General features: G+C 38.5%; 1 protein-coding gene across 1 annotated transcript in view; it reads left to right on the top strand.

The window, feature by feature from the left end:
• The window catches only part of LOC150091323 (proto-oncogene tyrosine-protein kinase ROS-like), a 712,204-nt gene that overhangs the window by 125,144 nt on the left and 564,281 nt on the right, over positions 1-22,779 (top strand). Inside the window, exon 9 of the mRNA XM_090389969.1 lies at positions 16,327-16,421. Coding sequence (XP_090246095.1) covers positions 16,327-16,421 — 95 coding nt within the window. The remainder of the gene's footprint in view (positions 1-16,326; positions 16,422-22,779) is intronic.

Consider the following 22,779-nt stretch of genomic DNA (forward strand, 5'->3'; position numbering starts at 1 on the left):
TTTTTGTAGTTGGTTGCAGTCTGCCAGTAGCATTGCCTAGGGGTGAGATATAGTGTAAAGTGTTTTCGTGTCTAACAACACCAGAGGTTCCCCCCATCTCCATGTAGCATACATTGTTGTTGTATGGAACAGAACATTGTTTAGGCCAGAGATTGAAAAGTGTATGATATTGTATATGTGTAGTGTTGTGTATCATTGTTATTCTAGCCAGTTAGTTATTGGGCCCCTAATTGGGACACACCATTGCCCGCACTTAGCCCCGTGTTTGCCTAGGGGCTAAGTGTGATCTGCCCTCTGTTTTTTGATTGGAGGAGTAATTAAATAATATATGAAAGGCTTCAATGAATTTCTGTTTTGTTTTGTTCAGCTGCTATGATAAGGTTGCTAAGGTTAAAAGACAGGTCCATTTTTATGCAATGGAAGACCATATTACTGTGTCCTTGCTCCCTAACTTAATGTAATGTTTCTATTGTACTGTGTTTTTCTGCTCTTTTCTTTGGTCATCTATAATTTCAACCAACATTTGCAATTGAGTTATTACATTGTCTCTTATTTCTATGTGGGATGAAGGTGGCGGCGAGCACTTCCTTGTGATGCATATTGATCATCTGTCTTTTGCAAGGATAGTATGGAAGTGTAATGATGAAGTGTAACAAAGAAAGAGATACCTGGAGCTTGGCCATTGTTATTTTTTTTTATTAACATTGTCAAAGGAGCTGGATAATCCTTTGTGTAAGAATTTTTCCTTATCTGGGTGTGATTAGAAAATTTCCTGAAAGTCACAGATTCTAAGGGGTCCTTACGGTGTGGCTCTTTACTAGACCTGCATGCACTACTCAAGATGCAGCCTAACCATGGCCTTATACAAAGGGACAGTCACCTCTTTATCCCTTCTAGCAAAGTTTCTGTTGTATATCATTAATAAAATCCCATGAGCTGGCCTCTCAGCATGTCTGCACTGCTCAGAGAATTTTATATCTGACTGCACAATTGTCTCTAAGTCTTTTTTCATTCTCCACTGCACTAAATGTAGTACCACATAGTTGATAAGTTACTCTGGGGTTACTGCTACCCATGTGCAGTACCTTTCATTTGTCAATGTTAAACTTCAACTGCCATTTCTCAGCCCATCGACCCAATTTTCCTAGATCCTGTTGCAGTAGATCACCCTGATGACTGTTGTTAACCATCCTTCCGACCTTTGTATCACTGCAAACTTAGATATTAAGCCTGATATACCTCCAACAATATCATTGATAAATAACAACAATGGACCCAGCACTGAACCCTGGAGAATTCTACTAATAACATTAGTCTATGAAGAGCAGTGCCCTTTGTTAACTACTCTCTGTCTTCTTCTTCTTCCACTTAACCATCCCTTTATTCATAGCAGAAACTTTCCCTTAATGTCACATTGCTCCAGTTTGTGAAGCAGCCTTTTATGAGCAACAGTTTCAAAAGCCTTCCTGAAATCTAAGTACAGTAAACCCCCGCTATTCGCGGTATCTGTATTCGCGGTTTCGTGTATTCGCGATCGCCGATTTAATATAAAATGAAACCTAAAAAATGTGAATTTTAAAGCACCGTGAATATTTTCCGCCATAAAAAAACATGGGCGTGTCTAAAATTATCTTTCCCGGTCAAAACAGCGCTCAGTGGGTGGGGGGAGAGGGGTGACAAAATCGCGAGCATGGATGTTTCTCGCTAATCCTTGTTCAATATGTGTTATGCGCTTGTTATGGAAGGTTTCGTCGTTTGCTTTTAATTTATATGCTTATAAATTGAATAAATTTATAAATTGATATGCTTATAAAAGTGATAAATCTACCGTTTTGCAGTGTAAAACAGACTTTTTCGAGTGTGTTAACGGAAGAAAGTGACTTGTTTGTGGACAAGTTCTTTCTAACCCCTACAAAAATATGACTATGAATAACAAGAGAAATGTGAAAATATCAAAGAAGGTGATGACATTAGCGAATAAAATTGAGTTATTAGATAAAATTTCTAATGGTGAAAGTGTCTCCTCAGTGGCAAAACATTATAAAATCAATGAGTCAACGGTACGATCAATCAAAAAAATCGGAAGAAAAAATGCGCCGTAGTGTCCGTGAAAACACGCTAATTGCTTCAAAAATTTGCTCTGTAACTCGTGATGTTAAATTAGAAAAAATGGAAAAGGCTTTAAATCTGTGGATAGAAGACCGAACTCAAAATAAAATTCCATTAAATTTACTCATCATTCGTGAAAATGCAAAACTCCTTATCAACGCTTTAGCGAAACTGGTGATAGCACTGGCGGGATAAGTTTTTTAGCTAGCAAAGACGCTGGTTTGAAAGATTTGTTTGAAATTTCTAATAAATATTACATTTAATATTAAATTGTTTCTTATTTTCATTTCGATGCCATATGCTTGCATTTCACTATGTACTGTCTATGTACATAGTCATATTATGAAGGTACATATAATACATACATAGACAAAATTTTAGACTAGTTTTTCTTATTTACTTTGGAACGGAACCCCTTTATTACTATGGGAGCCATAACTCAGTATTCACGTTTTCGGTATTCGCGGCATTTCTCAGGAATGTAACCCCTGCGAATAGCGGGGGTTTACTGTATATGATGTCAAAATTATTTTTTTCATCCAGTTCCTTGGTCACTGCATCATAGAAAACTATCTGATGTTAGACAAGACCGCCCTTGACAAATCCATGCTCTGATTGCAGTATAATTCCATGCCTGTCCAAATTGTCCTGCATTACTTCTTTAACCAGTTTATCCATTATTTTCCCCTGGAACAGATGTTAAGCTAACAGGTCTGTAATTACTCATGTCACCTTTGATCCTCCTGTATGAATTGGGAATATATTCACACTCGTCCAGTACATAGGGACCATCCCCGAATCCAAAGATATTCTCATAATTATGGCTAAGAGTTTGCTTACCTCTTTTGCTGTCTCCCTTAATATAAGTGGATAGACTCCATCTGCACCAGGAACCTTTTTTTTTATCTCCATTCTCAACAATTTCTCCTCCACTTTCCTTTAGTCATCACAAAGTTATTTAACCCCTCATTCAAGTTTCATGGCTGCTTCCGTAGCCAGGTGGGCAGGAGCAGCAGTGCATAGCACACGCTTCTTGATTAGACCGGGGTTCGAGCCCGTGACCACCAAATACGGAGGATGTGGAAAGGTCAGGGAATGACCATCGCATATCCCTGGAGTAATATGGCCTTAGTCGCTAATGCTCCTAAAAACCAAATAAACAACAACGTTCAAGTTTCATAAACTTCTGGCATCACCCTCCCTAAAGAATTCCTCATAAGTGAATGTAGATGCAAAATACCTGTTCAATTGTTCCACAACCTGAGACAGGTCATCAGTATTTAATTCAGAGACATCAAGTGCCCCAATGTAATTCAACTTCTTCCTTCTACTGTTAATATAAGCATAGAAGTCTTTGCTATTTTTGTTTGCGTCCTTTGCCAGAGACTGCTCATAATCTGTCTTAGTTCGCCTAGCCTCCTTTGTGACTTGATTACAGACTAATTTATATTTTCCATAGCCTTCTATGTCACTTGATAATTTATATGCATCCCATGCACTTTTCTTCTCTGCCACATCTCCCAGTAGTTTATCTGATATCCATTTACCTAAATGGATATCAGATACTGTTATAAGCCTTGAACAGTATTTCTTCGTTCTTATGAAAAGCATATTAGCTTCTTTGATTACTTCACTGAATATTTCCCATTTAGAATTTGCTGTTGGTAACATCATCAGTTGGGCCCACTGCAAACAATTTAAAAACCTGCCCGGACCTCTGTAGTCACCCTTATGAAAGCAAAAGCTTTTCCCTCTCTACTCTTGACAGTATGTCTAGTGGGTCTTTTACCTGCAGGTTCTTAATGCATGAAGAATCATTGCTGATAACCAGATCAAGATTTTTGCTTCCTCTCGTTGCCTTTCTGACATGCTGCTGTAGAAAACAGTCATCAGAGAAATCCACAAGAGTCTTGCTGGTGTGTGATGACCAACCTAAAAATTACACTCAACATCTGGAAAGTTAAAATATTCCATTATGAAACATTAGCATTAGTAGAGGCATTTGATGCAAGAAAGCAAGCTTATGCAGCATCAGCCAAAAAAAAAAAAATAAAAAAAAAAAAATGAAAAATAACCACTTCCACTTCACCCCTCTGTTCATTCAAAATACTTGTCCAGCTGAGCCTTAAACTTATTTAGGCTATCAACTTCCACGACAAGGGATGGAAGTCTGTTCCACCAACCAACCACCTGCTGGCTAATGACAAATTTCCGCACGTCTATCCTACATCTGTCTTTCCTCAATTTGAATTTATGCCCTCTCAGGTGGTTATTCTGAGCAAGAGGAAGAATCCCATCAGCATTGAGCATGTTCCAACCATTCAAGGCTTTATACACCTCTGTCAGATCACCTCGCTCGTGCCTAGTCTCCAGACACTGTAATTTGCAAAACTTAAGCCTTTCTTCGTAAGAGCACCCCTTTGTTCCATTCACTAATCTTGTTGCCCTTCTCTGTACTCGTTCCAGCAGTTCTACATCCTTCTTGAAATGAGGCCTCCAGGCCTGTATACAGTACTCTAGGTGTGCCCTGACCATTGCCTTATACAACGGCATAATCACCTCCTTATCCCTGCTAGTAAAATTCATATATCATTGACAATACACCATGAGCTACTCTTGCAGCCCGTCTGCACTGCTCAGAGAACTTCATATCTTCCTGCACAACCACCCCCAGGTCCCTTTCATTCTCTACCACTGTCAGTGTAGTACTACAGAGTTGATACGTTGCTCTGGGGTTGCTGTTTCCCATATGTAGTACTTTACATTTGTCAATGTTAAACTTCATTTGCCACCTCTCAGCCCATCTGCTCAACCTTTCCAGATCCTGTTGCAGCAGCAGCATAGTGTCAGTAGTGTCCTTGACAAACCTGCCAACATTCGTATCATCTGCAAACTTGGACATTAAGCTTGATATACCATCATCAATATCATTTATAAATACAGAAAACAATAATGGACCCAATACTGAACCCTGAGGGACTCCACTAATAACATTAGTACACGATGAGCAGTGTCCATTGATTACCACTCTCTGTATTCTCCCCCTCAACCACCCATTTTTCCATAGCAGCAATTTGCCTCCAAAGCCACACTGCTCCAATTTGTGCAGCAGTCTTCCATGTGCAACAGTATCAAAAGCCTTTCTCAGATCCAAGTATATAATATCAAAGTTATTCCCTGCATCCAGTTCTTTTGTGACTGCATCATAGTATCCAATCAGATTGGTCAGGCAAGACTTCCCCTTAACAAAACCATGTTGTGTCCGACCTATAACTGAAGTCTTGTCTAGATGATCCTGCAGTGCTTCTTTAACCAGTGCCTCCATTAATTTTCTGGGAACAGAAGTTAAACTCACAGGTCTATAATTACTTATGTCAGCCTTTGATCCTCCTTTGTGAATTTTGGTCACATTTGCACATCTCCAGTCCATGGGTACCTCCCCTGAGTCCAAGGAAGCTCTCATAATTATGGCTAAGGGTTTGCTTACTTCCTTTGCTGCCTCCTTTAATATAACTGGATAGATCCCATCCACCCAGGTGCCTTTCTTGTGTTTATCTTCAACAATTTCTCCTCCACTTTACTCTCAGTTATTACAAGATTCTCTAGCTTACTGCCAGAGTTGAATACACCTCTAATTTGCTGTTGGTAACATCATCAGTTGGTCCCACTGTATAGAATTTAAATACTGTCTCAGTCCATCGTAGTCACCTTTACAAAAGCAATAACCCTTCCCTTTACCCCTAATGGTAGTTACCTCTTTGAGTAAATCCCACTTCAGCACACTCTGATCACTGCCACCTAGTGGTTCATTTATCTGCAGATTCTTAATGCATGAAGAATCACTACTGCTAATCAAATCAAGAGTATTACTCCCTCTAGTTGCCTCCCGAACATGCTGATGTAGAAAACAATCATCCAATAAATCCGTAAAAGCCTTGCTAGTGTGTGAGTGACCAGCCCCCAAATTCCAGTCAATATCTGGGAAATTAAAATCCCCCATTATAAGACTCTCTGATTTACTGGCCCACTCAATTTCCCTGTACAGTTTCTTATTATACTCATCAGAGTCATTAGGCCTATAGCACAATCCTACTCTCAGTTTTGATCTCCCAATGCTTATGTCACACCAAACTGACTCGACACTGCACTGTCCAGCGATGTCCACTGGCTTCACTTCCTTGTATTTTATGTATTTCTTAACTAATAGCATAACCCCTCCTCCCTTCCTATCCTGTCTATCCTTTCTGTAGACATTGTTCTCCCCAAATTCCAGTTCTGCATTCCTTATATCTGTGGGATTTCAGAGACACCACGTCTCTGAAATCCCAACAATATCTGCCTTTGATATTTTGAGCAATACCTCAAATTCATCAAATTTATTTACTAAACTCCTAGCATTGGTGTACACGCAAGTATACATGCACCTGTTCTTTTTCTTAGCTACTCTAACACAACCCATGTGTTTACTTGTACCCCAATGATTCCCAGCAGTCTCTGAAATATCCTGCATTTTATTTTCCAGGCTGCTGCTCATTCCAATAGAAGCAGTGCAAGAATCACTTTCACCTCTGCCAGTGGCTACTGTTAACCTATTAGTCCTTGTATCCCCCAAGCTAGCAGTTTTCTGACCCACCTAACACTGCCTCGATAGCATCAGCAAATATTCTTGCACCCTTTCTATTCAAGTGTATGCCAACCCTGTAGAAGCAGTCTCTCCTTTTAACAAGTACAGACCAGGCTGAAAAAAATTCTACCCCTTGAGCCTTGCACAATCTTTCCAGGGCCGAATTGATCGACAGGGCTCTCGTCATATACTCCCTCCTATAGTGTCTGGGCAGAATTGCAGACGCTTTCAAATTCCTAATTCACGGCTTTTTTTCAACAGTGACCTTACTTGTTAAGTAATTCCGCCAGTCTCCTACTCTTAATATCATTAGTGCCAACGTGTACAACTATATCACCTTTTGTGCCATTAAAAGATGATATCTGCTCTACAACATCATCAACCTTTGCCCCTGGCAGACATACCCTGGTCCTGTTCCACCTATCCTTTTTACAAAGCATGATTCCCTTTTCCCTGACAATAGAGTCACCAACAACTACTAGTTCCTTTGGCACCAGTGCATTCTGCCTTGGGGGCTGCCGCTGTGTTGTGTGATGACCAAGTGCGAGCTCTGGCGTTGATGTGGGCAGCTGAGAGCTTGATGGGCCCTCAATTTTAATCCTTCGAGGGTATTCACCCTGTCCTTCAAGCTCTCATATAGGCCCATAACAACGCTGAGTTGTCACCTGATTTCCTTACACTCCTTGCATCGCGCACACACAAAGACATCCGCCATGGCAGTATCGTGTCCCGTTCTCAACTGCTCCACAAACATCAAGCAAGTAGTGCATTTTAAAAGGCTGTGATTCAGAGGGCAACTGCCCCCCTCAGTTCTCCCCTGAGCCACAGCACTCCCATTAGCTTGAGCCTTTTGCTTTGCTGCTCTGGTCTGAGTCATGATTCCGATTTAATTTCAACAAAATTCAATTTCAGTACAAAATTAAAACCCTAAACTTGTATCCCAACACACTTATAACACTATATTTATGTTTCAGTATCAAGTGTTATCTACGAAATCCCTTTATATAACTTCCATATCAAGTTAAGTATTAATTATTTATATTTACTAATTATTTATGTTACGTAACCTAAGTCGTTATATGTATAGTTAAAAGTACAATTTAATTGACAATGAAGTTCAACAAGATTAATAGATTTTACTGATTAATTGACAATATTATGTACTATACTATACTATATTAAGCTTATGTTATCTAGTTCGAGATATTTTGCATTGCGTAACAATGGCGGCAATTTACGAACGGTAAACACGTGGATTTGATACCCTTACCGATACTAAGTAATACCTACAAAATCTCTATCTAAGTTACTTTAAACTAAGTATCTTAAATAGGAATATAAAGCTACTCTAGAAAATAAGTTAATATGCCAATTTAAGCTAATAAAACAGAAAATAAATCAGAAAAAACTTCTCTGTTCCAGGAGCGGCAAAAAGCTACGTCCACACAGGCAATTCTCGTTCTCCCATTTTGATTTTCTGGTCCATTTATTTCCCTCTATAGCTGTTTGGTATATTCATCATAGTCATTAAGCCTCTAACACACTGCTAGTCTCAATTTTGTTTTCCCAGTGCTTATATCACACCAAACTAACTCAGCATTGCATCTGTCACTCAAGGCAACTCAATGCACTGCCTTAGATTTAATTATATTCTTCTTAACTAAGAGCATAACCCCTCCATTTTTCCTGTCTTTTCTGTCCTTCGGTGCCTCCGTAGCCTGGTGGGAAGGAGCAGCAGTGCGTAGCACACACTTCTTGATTAGACCGGGGTTCGAGCCCATCACCACCAAATACGGAGGATGCGGAAAGGTCAAGGAATGAGTACCGTATATTCCCGGAGCAATATGGCCTTAGGTGCTAATGCTCCTAAAAACCAAATAACAAAAACAACAACATCTATCCTTCCTTTATATATTGTACTCCCTGCGTTCGATGACTTAATCAGTCATCGAATGCAGGCACTGTAAGGAACAGGTTCAAATTCATCAAATTTATTTACAATGCCCCTAGCATTAGTGTACATGCATGTATACATGCACGTATCTTACTCTTAAGTTACTCTAATACAGCCCACGTATTAATTTGTTTCATGATGACTCACAGCAGGAAATTCCAGGCTGCAGCATATACCAGTCCCCGCAATGCAAGAATCACTTTCACCTCTACCTGTGGCTGTAGTAGTTAAACCATGGCCATGCCGAACCATTTTAGTATCTGGGGCAAGAATGAAAAATTTCACCCTATTGTTAATCATGGCAATGTTGGCAATTATTTAATCTTTCTTTTGGCACCCTTTTCAGCTTTTAATCTGCGGCAAGAGCCTCGTTTGCCTCACCCTCAGCACGGCTCTGAGTTAAACTATTAGCTTGTGTATCCTCCGAAGCTAGCAGTTTTCCAATGCACCTATCACTGCTGGGGGTGTTTTAAGAACTCTTGCCCCCCCACTTGGCGAATTTCCAAATGTGGCTCCTATTCAGTTCATATTTTGTTTTAATTTTTTTCTGTGTCTCTCTTAGTTGCATTCCTAACATTATTTGTATTCCTAACATCATTCCTAACATTCCTTGCAATGCAAGAATCACTTTCACCTCTGCCTGTGGCTGTAGTTAAACCATGGCCATGCCGAACCATTTTAGTACCTGGGGCAAGAATGAAAAATTTCACCCTATTGTTAATCATTGCAATGTTGGCAATTATTTAATCTTTCTTTTGGCACCCTTTTCAGCTTTTAATCTGCGGCAAGATCCTTGTTTGCCTCACCCTCAGCACGGCTCTGAGTTAAACTATTAGTCTGTGTATCCTCCGAAGTTAGCAGTTTTCCAATGCACCTATCACTGCCAGGGGTGTTTTAAGAACTCTTGCCCCCCCTGGCGAATTTCCAGATGTGGCCCCATTCAGTTTATATTTTGTTTTAACTTTTTTCTGGGTCTCTCTTAGTCGCATTCCTAACATTATTTGTATTCCTAACATCATTCCTAACATTATAATATATAATTATATATATATATTATTAATTTATAATCATAAGTGAGAATTAAATTTGTTAATTATTTTTCTAAATATTAATAAATATTTTCGGCGCTTTAAACTATTTAAAGAAAGCCAAAAACATTATTCGTATATCATTATGTTCCGTGTTTGCAGTATTTTTGACCACAACGTAACTATGGGACAGAGGGTCTTTTAAAAAATTATTTAAGAACAACAAGTGAGGACCCCAGCAGGTCAAGTCCCCTGGCGTCCTCTGGGTACACCTATTCATTAAAACGGCCCAGATCACTGCCTCGATAGCATCAACAAATATATTCTTGTACCCCTCATGTTCAGGTGTATCCCATCCCTGGTTTTAGTTAGTATCCCTCCTTTCTGTGTAAGAATGAGTAGGGAGGGGATAGAAATAGCTCATGCTATGTTTTAATTTTATAAATTCTCTTCTTTTATGCGATGATGACGTTGTACGTCCCTGGTATATCCAAGGCAGAGTGGTGTGGAAGAGTGATGGCCGATGGGAAAAGGAGTTAGTTTGAATGGGGTGATAAAGTATTCTGAAAGTTTGTTATAGTTTTTTGTGAATATACCGATTATAGGAATCAGATAGTTACTGTTTATTAGGCTTTTTCACTAGTGTAAATTTTGTTTCAAGTTCTGAGGACTGTGCAAGCAAACAGCCCTGAAGATAAGGCATTTTATTATGCCTAGCTTTACACTGTTGGAACAGCCATAATTTTAACATAGTGTACAGTGTTAATTGTTATGTTGCTCTGGGGGTTCCCCCCCCCCAACATTATCATCATCAGCGTGATGAATACAAAACTGTAAAGACCAGATTTATGTAGGTTAGTGAGTGTTTGTGTAGTATTAGTGTGAGGTTGTCTTGTTCATTCAGCCTCTTAGCATAGGGGCCTGTGTTTTCACACAGAAAGCTCTAGTTTACTGTCCAGTGCCACGAGGAGGCAGTCCGGGCAGTAGGGAGCATGAAAGCACTGGTGGGCAAACCCTGTGGTAGCCAAAGCTACAGACAGAGAGAGAGCCCAGTAAAAAAAAAAAAAAGGTTGAAAGTGTTAGTGGGAAAACAGGAAGTGGGAGGGAGTTAAAGTAGTAGAGAGAAAGAGGGGGGGGCAGTAGTAAAGGGGACCTGCCTAGTTGAAAGGGGAGAGAGAAGAGGATTCCCAGGGGTGGGAGTTGACAAGTGGCAGTGGGGTTACCTACCAGGCTAAGGGGGAGCCACCAAAGTTGGGGGGCTAGGGGAGTGAGAGAACAACCAACCCAGGTGATAGGAATGAAGAATCATAGGGAAAGATTTCCTACGTTGGAGTGCCTGTGTTGGTGCTCTATCCCATACTGGCCAAGGATACTGTTGCTGTTGTTATTTGGAGCATTAGCAGCTAAGGCCATATTGTTCCGGGGATATGCGGTGGTCATTTCCTGACCTTTCTGCATCCTCCATATTTGGTGGTCACGGGCTCGAACCCCGGTCTGATCAAGAAGCATGTGCTACGCACTGCTGCTCCTGCCCACCTGGCTATGGAGGCACCACTGGCCAAGGAGCAAGACCTGTTGGCCAGTGTCAGCCTCCCACACCACACTGGCTAATGTAGTATGAATTTGATTGGCCTCTATATTTAATGCCATAAATTGAGATTGAGAAAGTTGCACAGGACAGAAGTGTGGAAATTTTCCTTCAGCCAGCAGATAGTTGATTGTTGGAGAAAACTTCCATCTGGTGTTGTGTTAGTGGGTAGTTTGAATAAATTCAAGGAAGATCTGGACAAACTGTTAGAGGATGGACAAGTGACATGGGAAGTCTTATTTATTGATGGTATATCAGGCTTAATGTCCAAGTTTGCAGACGATACAAAGGTTGGCAGGGTTGTCAAGGACACTACTGACACTATGCTGCTGCAACAGGATTTGGAAAGGTTGAGCAGATGGGCTTCGAGGTGGCAAATGAAGTTTAACATTGACAAATGTAAAGTACTACATATGGGAAACAGCAACCCCAGAGCAACGTATCAACTCTGTGGTACTACACTGACAGTGGTAGAGAATGAAAGGGACCTGGGGGTGGTGGTGCAGGCAGATATGAAGTTCTCTGAGCAGTGCAGACGAGCTGCAAGTGTAGCTCATGGTGTATTGTCAATGATATATAGAAATTTTTCTAGCAGGGATAAGGAGGTGATTATTCCCTTGTATAAGGCAATGGTCAGGCCACACCTAGAGTACTGTATACAGGCCTGGAGGCCTCATTTCAGGAAGGATGTAGAGCTGCTGGAACGAGTACAGAGAAGGGCAACTAGATTGGTGAATGGGACAAAGGGGTTCTCTTACGAAGAAAGGCTTAAGTTTTGCAAATTACAGTGTCTGGAAACTAGGCACCAGCGGGGTGATCTGATAGAGGTGTACAAAGCCTTGAATGGTTTGAGCATGCTCAATGCTGATGGGATTCTTCCTCTAGCTCAGAAAAATCACCTGAGAGGGCATAAATTCAAATTGAGGAAAGACAGATGTAGGATAGATGTGCGGAAATTTGCCTTTAGCCAGCGGGTGGTTGGTGGGTGGAACAGACTTCCATCCCTTGTCGTGGAAGTTGATAGCCTAAATAAGTTTAAGGCTCAGCTGGACAGGTATTTCGAACGAACAGAGGGGTGAAGTGGAAGTGGTTATTTTTATTTATTTATGTTACTTTTTTTTTTTTTTTTTTGGCTGATGCTGCATAAGCTTGCTTTCTTGCATCAAATGCCTCTACTAATGCTAATGCTAATGCTAATGCTATTTATTCTTATTATTATTTTTGGCTAATACTACTATTGCTACTAAAAATGGCAACAAAATTGGAGATGGAGTTTTTTAAGAGTTCATTAAGTCTGAAGCTGATATTTTCATTCTGGGAACTTAAAAAATGATGTAATTGTTGGAGGAAAGTTCTGAGATGAGAACTCAAATGTGTGGATACCCTTTATATCATTTAATGAAATAAAGGGTTTCTTTCATAATTATTACAGCCTAATTATCATGCCTTTTAGTGAAATATTAGTAAAATTCCAAAATGCATTTGGGCAAAATGTAAATTTTGACAAAAACACAAAAATCTACAGAGAGGCAGTGACAAGTCCTTGTGAAAGACTATATATGGTACTGACAAGCGTGCCAAGCATGCCACAAGATTAGGATAAACTCTGTTGATTTCAATGTCAATCACTCTTTAGGTGTGCCACAAATATAGCGTTTTTTTTTTAACTCCTAATGTGACTCGAGGGACAAAAGTTTAGGATTCACTGGGGTAGAGTGAACAAATCCCTTCCCTCTGCACTACCCTCTAGACCTGCCTTCTATAATCTACTGGAGAGGAGGATAATAGTAGAAGCAATAGTAATGGAGGCATGTGATCCAAGAAAGCAAGCATATGAGCTTATTATTATTATTATTATTATTATTATTAGCTATATGGTGCAAGGAAGCCTGAGGCTTATGAAGCACCAGCCAAAAAAAAAAAAAAAAAAAAATTACCAAATTACCCCAAAAGAGAGAGAGAGAGTCAAAAGGAAATCACCAAGAAAAAGAAGAATGATGATATCCAGCTCAGGACCCTGGGTGTGCCAAGCCCATACTCACCAGATGTGAGCCCCCGGGGTTGTGTAGCATCAGCCAAAAAAAAAAAAAAAAAAACAATTTCACACATCCATTCTCTCTAAAAGTTTGTTCAGTTCCTGCTTGAATTGATTTAAGCTATCAAGTTCCATAATGACAGATGGAAGTTTGTTCCAGCAATTAACTGTCCGCTGGCTAAAAACAAATTTCCGCACATCTGCTCTATAACTGTCTTTCCTCAATTTGAATTTATGTCCCCTCAGGTTCATAATCTGAGCAAGTGGAAGAATCCTATCAGAATTCAGCATGCTCAAATATACGTATACACCTCAATCAGATCACCTCGCAGGTGCCTAGTCTCCAGCCGCTGCAATTTGCAGAACTTAAAGCCTTTCTTGGTAAGAGGACCCCCTTCATTCCCCTCACCAGTCTTGTTGCCATTCTCTGTACACTTTCAAGCTACTCAACATCCTTCCTAAAATGAGGCCTCCCGACCTGTATGCAGTCCTCAAGGTGTGGCCTGGGCCATTGCCTTATACAGAGGGATAATTACCTCCTTTTCCCTCCTAGCAAAATTCCTGTATATCATTGACAATACCCCAACATCATATTAGGTAGGTGGTCATAATGTTTTGGCTCATCGGTGTATTTCAGTTGGGTGTAAGACAATTCATTGCATGACAATTTGGTGTGTCATACAGAGAGAAATTAAGAAAAATCAATGAAGTAAAAGGTCTGAGAAATATGTATGTGCCCATTACCTTCAGCATAAGGGTTTGAATCCCGCCTCGGGCTTGGATCACAGTATAATGCAAAAACCTTGGGAGGTGCATTATGGCCACAGAAGCCAATGTGCCAACAACTAAAAAAAAAAAAAAAACTGTCCATATTGTAACAACTTCACAGTATGAATGGACAGTTGTGCAGAATTCACCGAATCATCATACTCACCAAATTGCCATAGTTACCATTTGTCTTTCGCTAAATTGTCTCATACACCAAATTGTCTTGTACATGAACTGTCATACACTGAATTGTCTTGCACCAAACTGTCATGAACCCATAGTATTGTACTCATTTCTTCTGAATTGTGCTTTACCTGTTTTAAGAGTTAATGTTAAATTTTTTGAATATTGTAATGTTGCAAGGAAATATAGTGCAGTTTAATACTAACCAACATATGTTTATGTAATTCTTCTTGAATTCAGATGAATTCAACTGTACCTTTGATAAGAAGATAAAATAATACTGCCTTCTTATCAAACAGTGAAAGAGAAAAGGACCATCTGCATGCTGCTGCTGCTGCCATGGTGTAAGAAGATTGGAGTTATCCAGATGTCAATGTGTCACACAATGTTTCATCCTGAAATAATGGATAAAATAATGTCATCCATTATTTCAAGAATGATGACCGAAGATCCAAGGCCAAACCACGAGAAACAACTACAGACAGTGACAGCACCTTCTCCAAACTTGATGGTTGGAATGACGCTCTGGTAAATAATATTCTCTGGGCATCTGCCAGACCCAGATGTGTTTTTCAGATCCGAAAACCATATACCATGTTTTACCATTCCATAAAACAACTTCCAGGGTTCCAGAGACCAATTAGGGTGGGTACCTGGGACCCTGGAAAGTTGTGAATTTGGTTTGCATGATCTGATGTTATGTAGCTCGTCTGTAATCTGATGTTATGCAGCCCTTCTGTAACATGATACTATGCAGCTCTTCCATAAAATCAGATACAGCTCCTTATCATCCTTGTACTAATATTAAATCCTGTAACCTCCCTGAGCTCCTGATTGACAGTATTCAATGAGAGCTGACTGGTACCAGATGAAATATTTTGATGGCCCTACAGCACATAAATATTGATACAGTTGTGTGGTTCATTCCAGCTTTTTTGATCTACCTTTGTAGCAAAACTATGTGTTATTCCAAATTGAAGAACTTGCATGTTTGCCACCTGGTCTGACCTAATGGGTCCACATGCATCGAGAGAGAGAGAGAGAGAGAGAGAGAGAGAGAGAGATTTTCTTTTCCCATCAACTTTGATTTATTGAGAGTATACAGTATCATATTCCATGCAATATGATTTCAGGAGATCAGTTTTAATCAAAATTTACTCAGGTAGTTATTCAATGTTCTGAGACATTATTGTCAATTTTACATTTATTAGTAGAGTTGATCCATACTCTCAGGACAGTAGCATACAGTTAAACATTACTAATAATTAATTTGCTGAGGTCTGTAGATAGTGTATCTTGTGTGCATGTATAAGAGGGTTTTTCTCTCAAAAACTGATTTTATTTCACCCATATAAGATTTCTAACCATTTTCAGGTTCAAACAAAGCTTGCTTTATAAGGGATGGAATCCTGAACTGTGATAATGTTCATACCAAGTATAGAAAAATCCTTAATGACAACAGTTGCCATATTGTCATGATGACAATAGTTCTCTCTCAACATATGCATTGGTCTGCTGGGATGTCATCACACTAGCCCTGTATTCTGACTGTATGTGTTATGGAAAAAACTAGCTTTCATTTACGTAGCTTTAAACAGCATTTTGCACATTGGTGATCAGATGTGAGAAACATATTACATAGCAGATACATTGACTATATGACTCCACCCCATGGGCTTGTATTTCTACTGGATGGGGGGCTGTGCACAATGCATTGTGGTATTCCCTCAATGTTTAGCATTTTAACTGTGTTAATGTATAAACCATGTTTAAAAACCATTTTCTTTCAATTTGATGGAAAAAAAATTGGATATTTTATCAAGCAACCTTCACCATTGATTAACTAATTCTTATGTATCCAAGAAAATTGTACAACTTTCCCCCAACCTCATCCATCCTTCAAAGGAATGTACTTAATTAAGAAATGGCTTCTGATTTGACTTATTAGGATTTGATTTTGGCATTATTTTCCTAATGGATATATGCAGTATTTAACTGGGTTTTTTTTTTTTTTTTTGGTTTTTTTCTCAACTTTAGATCTGTAGATGTAGCTTTAATGGAAAAGGCTATAAGACTGTTGTGACTGGCTTTTCTAGAAGACCAACTGACATGCAAGTGGATCCATATAATGGGTATTTCAGTATTTTTGCTTAGTAGTATGTGTGTGTGTGTGTGTGCCAGTGAGTGAATGAGGAGCATGAATGTTCATAATGTTTCATGTTATTTTGTTATATTAAGCAAAAGATATACCACTTAAAATCACAAAGTATAGGTTTTGATATAGTTTTAACTAATTCTAATTTAATAAATATAGGGACCTTGATTAATGCCACCAATATATTCCACAAAAATTTCAGGTTAATCAAAGTATTTTTTCCCTATAGATATTCCCTACAAATTAAGGTTGCATTCTTGTACAAATTATTGGGAATATATATTGTTGAAAAATAAGTAAAAAAATACTTTTCCAAAGGAAGAAAAGTAATTAAAATGACAATTGCTTAATCTCAGAAATATGTTTGGATAACCTATATTGTGAGTCATCTAAAACTCTAAAAATTTGTTAAATTTAAGTATTCGATTATTAATCAGATTACACAATAATTGCTATTAATATTTCTATAATTGTATATTTAAAAATTTTACAATTGCAAGAAAATGCTCAGGTGAATAGCACTGTAAATCAGTTGACTTTATCAATAAAACAAATTTAATTTCATTTTCTATTTGATTGTCTGCCTTCATTAAAAAATCTTTTCTTTAATTATTATTTTAAGAATAAATGGCAACTAGCTATAGGTTTCTTACACCTGATCAAAAGGATTTATAAAGTTGAAATTAATTACATTGATTTAGCAGAACTCATCTGATTGCATAATTGGACTTTTAAATGTGACTAGTGGTGATATAATTAAGAGCCTTCCAAAAGACCCCATAACTGCCCAAAAAGCAGCTGCAGTTTTTGAATATATATATTTTTAAATTTTCAGTAAATATTCAACAGTCATTATCAACAGGAAATCAAGCGTACAAATATCAACTATGTTCTTTAGCTTTAGAATGTTTAATTGTCTATTTAATAATTTAATTTTCAAATTAAATTATTAAATCTGATTTTTTTTTCCAAACCCAGATTTTAAAGGTTCTGTTCTTTCTTTTATGAACCATGGGAAATAAGTTTTAAGGTAAATTATAGATATATACATGAACATATGCAAACAAACAAAGAATAGCACAAAAAAATTGAGGAACCAGAATGCCACTGATATAACTACAATACTGATGGTATTAATGCAATGTTGCTAACATTTTCAACAGAAACAATATAATTTTAATATAGCAATAATGTTAATTGAGCCTTAATTGTAGTTCTTAAACAATAAGGTGAACAGAATTACGTATAAACACATGAATTTTTTTTTTTTATGAAAACCTTAAACATGAGAGGTATTAGAACCTGTAGTACTTAGTACCATGCATGGGCTGAAGGTTGGGAAAATGAAAGAAGATACTTGTTGACATTGGACTTGAACTTCTGTAGATTGTAATTTTCAGAAAATATGTATGAAGGAAGGTAGTTCCAGAAAACAGAAGTTGAATGAATAAATGAGGAAGAAGAAAAGTTGGTTCTGTGATTTGAAGTTGGACAGTTAAAGGATGCTGACTGGTTGTGGCACGTGTTTGGACTACTTTGGAAGAGAGAGAGAGCAGGAATTAGAGAAGTCAATTCAGAAGAACAGTGCCCATGGAAGTATCTATAGAAAAGGCATGCAGCAGAAACAGAACATCTATGAGACAGAGTGGAGAGACTCTGTTAGATGTTGAGTCATTAATTAACCAAACTGCCCTCTTTTAAATGGAATCTAGAAGCCTGAGAGAGGTTTTGGGGAATATTGTTCCCCTAGATGCGGGAACAATATTCATGGTAGGGTGGATTTGCAATTTCTACAGAGTGAACAGCTGTTTGGAAGAAAAGTAACTCTGAAGAGAAAACTATTTCATGTATAAACAGATGAAATTGTCATATTTTGTACACAGGATGGCATTTTGAATAAAAAGTTAATTTTAAAGCTGAAATTTTAATTTTTAATAAGTTTTCATTATATTGCAGATTAATTGGTGTCCCATTGAGTATTAATAATAATTAATTAACATTCGAAGAAAGGTAATGCATTCTGAAATGGTATTGGAAGGGTGAAAATGTTAAAAAGGGTGAGCATGTATGGATATATCAATACAGAACAAAAGTGCCAATGCACTTAATAATAACCCACTTCTGTGATAAGTTTGAAGAACATGGAACTGTTCACAACCTTAAGGAAAATTGCAGGAGAAAAGAACACCACAGAGTGCTGAAGACTTCTAAGCTGTTAGAAGTGTGTATAACCAGCTAACAAAAACGTTAACAAGATAGTTCTTAAGTACTGCATTTTAGTTAACTTTTTTTTTTTTTTTTATGTAAACCCCAAACACGAGAGGTATTAGAACATATAGTACTTAGTACCGTGCTTGGGTTGGAGGTTGAGAAGACCAAAGAAGATATTTGTTGACATTGGACTTGAACTTCTGTAGACTGTAATTTTCAGGAAATATGTATGAAGGAAGGTTGTTCCAGAAAACGGCATGTTGAATGAAGAAACAATGAAGATGAAAAGTTGGTTCTGTGAGTTTGGAGTTGGACAGTAAATGGATGTTGGCTGGTGGCGGCACGTGTTCGGACTGTTTTGAAAGAGAGCGAGAATTATAGAAGCCAATTCAGAAGAACAATGCCCATGGAAGTATCTGTAGCAGAGGCATGCAGCAGAAACAGTACATCTATGTGACAGCGAGTGGAGAGACTTTCTTAAAGATGAATCATTAATTAACCTAACTGCCCTCTTCTAAATGGAATCGAGAAGCCAGAGATGTTTTGGGGGCACCACCCCAGATGTGGGAACAATATTCCATGGCAGGGCGGATTTGCGATTTATACAGAGTGAGCAGCTGTTTGGAAGAAAAGTAACGCCGAGAGCGAAAGAGAAAACCAAGTTTTTTAGATGCAGAGGAAGCAATATTTGTAATGTGCTTGTGCCAAGAGAGATTAGAAGTCAGGGTAATCCCCAAAAGAGATATATCATTTTGCCTAGAAATCGGAGTGTCACTAAAGATAAGCATAGGAGCAGAAGAATCCGTTTTGCGAGATATAAGACAAGACTGAGTTTTAGAAGGGTTGAAATCAACTAAGTTTCTTTGCCCCACTGGAGAATTACCTGAAGATCGGCATTTAAGGAATTGGTAGCAGATTTTCGAGAAATTGAAGCTGATTGAGCAGGACAAGGTTTCTCAAAATGGAAAGTGGAATGCAATGTGCTATCATCGGCAAAACTATGGATAGGATTTCCAGTCAATGGAAGAAGGTCATTAATATACAAGAGGAAAAGAGTGGGGGAAAGAACTGAACCTTGGGGGACACCAGCATTAGTGGAGAAGTTAAAAGACAGAGAGCCATCTACCATCGCGATCAGAGAGAAAACTGGATAACCAATTACTAACAACAGTCGGCAAACCATAAGATGGAAGCTTGTTTAGAAGACCTTTATGCCAAACACGATCAAAAGCCTTTGAGATGTCAAGAGCAACTACTTGTGTTTCACCGAACCTTTCCATTGAATTAGTCCATAAATGGGTAACATAAGCCAGAATATCACCAGTGGATCGACACTGAATGAATCCATACTGGCGATCGTTGATCAGACGGAAGGTTTCTAGGTAGTTTAAGAGTTGGCGGTTAATTGATTTCTCCATTACTTTAGAAAGAGTAGAAGTAATTTCAATGGTACGATAATTGGATGGGAGGGATTTGTCACCCTTTTTAGGAACTGGCTGGATATGAGAAAATTTCCAAGCAGAAGGAAAAACACCTTTCGAATAAGAAAGTGAAAAAAGGTGGCAAAGAATAGGATTAAGTTCAGGAGCACAGGTTTTGAGAACAAGTGGAGTAATACCATCGGGACCTGGAGCTTTCTTAGCATCAAGATTCGTCAAAATCCTTCTGACATCCTTTTGACGGAAGACCACAGGGGGCATTGAATGGAGCGTGTTGGGAATGGTGGGAATTGTTTTACCAAGATCATTAATACATGAGTTGGAACAAAAATGGGATGCTAGCAGGTCAGCTTTATCCTTGGCTGAAGTGACAACAAAACCATCTGGTTTGAACAGAGGTGGGAGCAGAGATGGGAAAAAGTTGCAGCCAATAGCTTTGGCAAGAGACCAGAATGCTCGGCTACCATTAGGGCAAGAAGCAAGTTTTCTACTCTTAGCCTGTTCAAACTCTAGTTTTGATTGATTAATAACTGCTTTACAATTGTTGCGCGCTCTGCTGTACGCAGAAAATGAAACTGGAGAATTAGAAACAAGCCAATTATGATATGCAACATTCTTCTCTTGAACAGCCTTAGCACATTTATTGGAAAACCAAGGTTTAGATAAAGGATGAGATTTTAAAGTGGAGTGTAGGATGAAGGATTCCATTCTTGCAAGAATAATTTCACTGACAAGTCTAAGCAAACGTTGACATCAGAAGTTTTGAAACAGTAATCCGACCAAGGAAAAGAAGAAAAGAAGTCTCACAGGTCATCCCATTTTGCATTGTTATAATACCAAACAACACGAGGTTCGGAATAGCCATGAGATAAAGGTTCCATTGGAGAAGAGGCAATCACCAAGTTGTGATCTAATGTGCCTAAAGGACCTCTCACTTCGACCGCGTACTTAGAAGGGTTGTTTGTGAGAAAAAGATCAAGCGTATTGGCTGTATGATTAGGATTGTCCGGTATTCTTGTAGGTAAATGAACAGTCTGTGCAAGATCATTAGTAATTGCAAAAGCCTCAGCATCACGACCAGCTGGGTCGAGTGACTAGAAAACAGAAGCCAGCTGGAGTTGTGAACATTAAAATCACCAAGGAAAATTACCTCACTGTTAGGAAAGTTGGACTGGAGAAAGTCAAGTTGCAAAGAGAGGAAGTCAAAGAGCTCCAAGTGATTAGTGGAGTTGGGAGAATGGTAGAGACAACAGATGAATTTGACACAATGAGGTAGAGAGATTTTAAGCCAGAGAAGATCAAAGAGAGGAGATTCCAAATTGCCAAGTCTCTGACAGGAATATCAGAACGGACATATGCACAAGTACCACCTTTGAGGTGAAAGGAATCATACAGCGAATAATTTGGGCATCTGAGATGAGCAGTAGTTGAATCAACCGATAACTGAGATTTTGTCAGAAAAAGTACATGGGGTTTGGCAGACTGCAAGTGGAAATGGACATCGTTGAGATTAGAATTGAGACCACGTATATTTGTGAAATGAATTAGGAAGCCGAGTATTATGAAAATATTGAAGGACATAAACATAATAAAGTTCAATCCTTTCATACCTCATATGTTCAGAAGACAGTTCTGATTGATGAGCATACTTTTGTGAATGGTACTGTCAAGAGAACAGTGAAGCTGTTAATTTTAGGGTTATATGAAGCAACATTCAAATTAATTATACTTTGAACTTTCACACATGTTTACTGGGCTAAGGAAAATCTTCACCTTATTCTACAGGAATGTGTGTGGATGTGATACTCCTCTCATGGGGTAATCAGGCCAGAATTATCTTGAATTGTTAATGAATAATGCAGTTCCCACAGTAAGTGTTTTTCCAGATGCATTTTTGTACTTCAACATGTTTCTATGCTTCCAGAATGCAAATATGTAGCCTTGGATTTTAATCCACTTGGAGGGGAACCAGCTTACTTTTAGAACTACTACTTCTTCTAATTTGACAGAAGAAAAACTGTAAATTTTTTGTCAAGCAACCTTTGCCCAAGGCTGATTAATTCAGTCATAATGAGAAGAAAGCTCAAAAATGTTTCTGCTCTTTCTTCAATCTTAGGTTGAAACCATCATCAGAAAAGCCTACAGTGAAAGTGTTAAGCAGGATGGTGCACCTCCACATTTTCACTCTGATGTCCATGCCTATCTGGATAGTGAATTTTCAAAATATAGATGGGTTGCATGGGGGGGGTGATTTTGAATACCCACAAGGTCTCCACACCTCACTTCCCTAGACTGTGTTTGCATGATACCTGAGAGATATATACACACTCATAAACCACAAACGTTACAGGATTTGTGGATTATAATACATCAGGGAGCAGGAAAAATTACAGCTGACATATGCATCACTGTATGTTGGGCTGCTGAGAAATAGTACTATTTGTGTATGTGTGGCAGACATTTTGAACTTTGGACATAGCTTTAGTAATGCATCCCATTTCTATGTATGTATATCAGATACATTTGTATGTATCTGATATATTTTAAACCTTTTTTGTTTCATATTTATTAAGTAAGCTTTCTAAGATACAGCATAACATAATTTTGCTCTCCCTCCATGTAACTTCAGACTGATATCAATTGGTGCCAGATTAATCATGGTTTCCCTGTATTAGTTATTTTTCA

Source organism: Mastigoproctus giganteus, chromosome 1, assembly GCF_048544385.1.
Source record: "Mastigoproctus giganteus isolate SK-2022 chromosome 1, ASM4854438v1, whole genome shotgun sequence".
NCBI lineage: Eukaryota > Metazoa > Arthropoda > Arachnida > Uropygi > Thelyphonidae > Mastigoproctus > Mastigoproctus giganteus.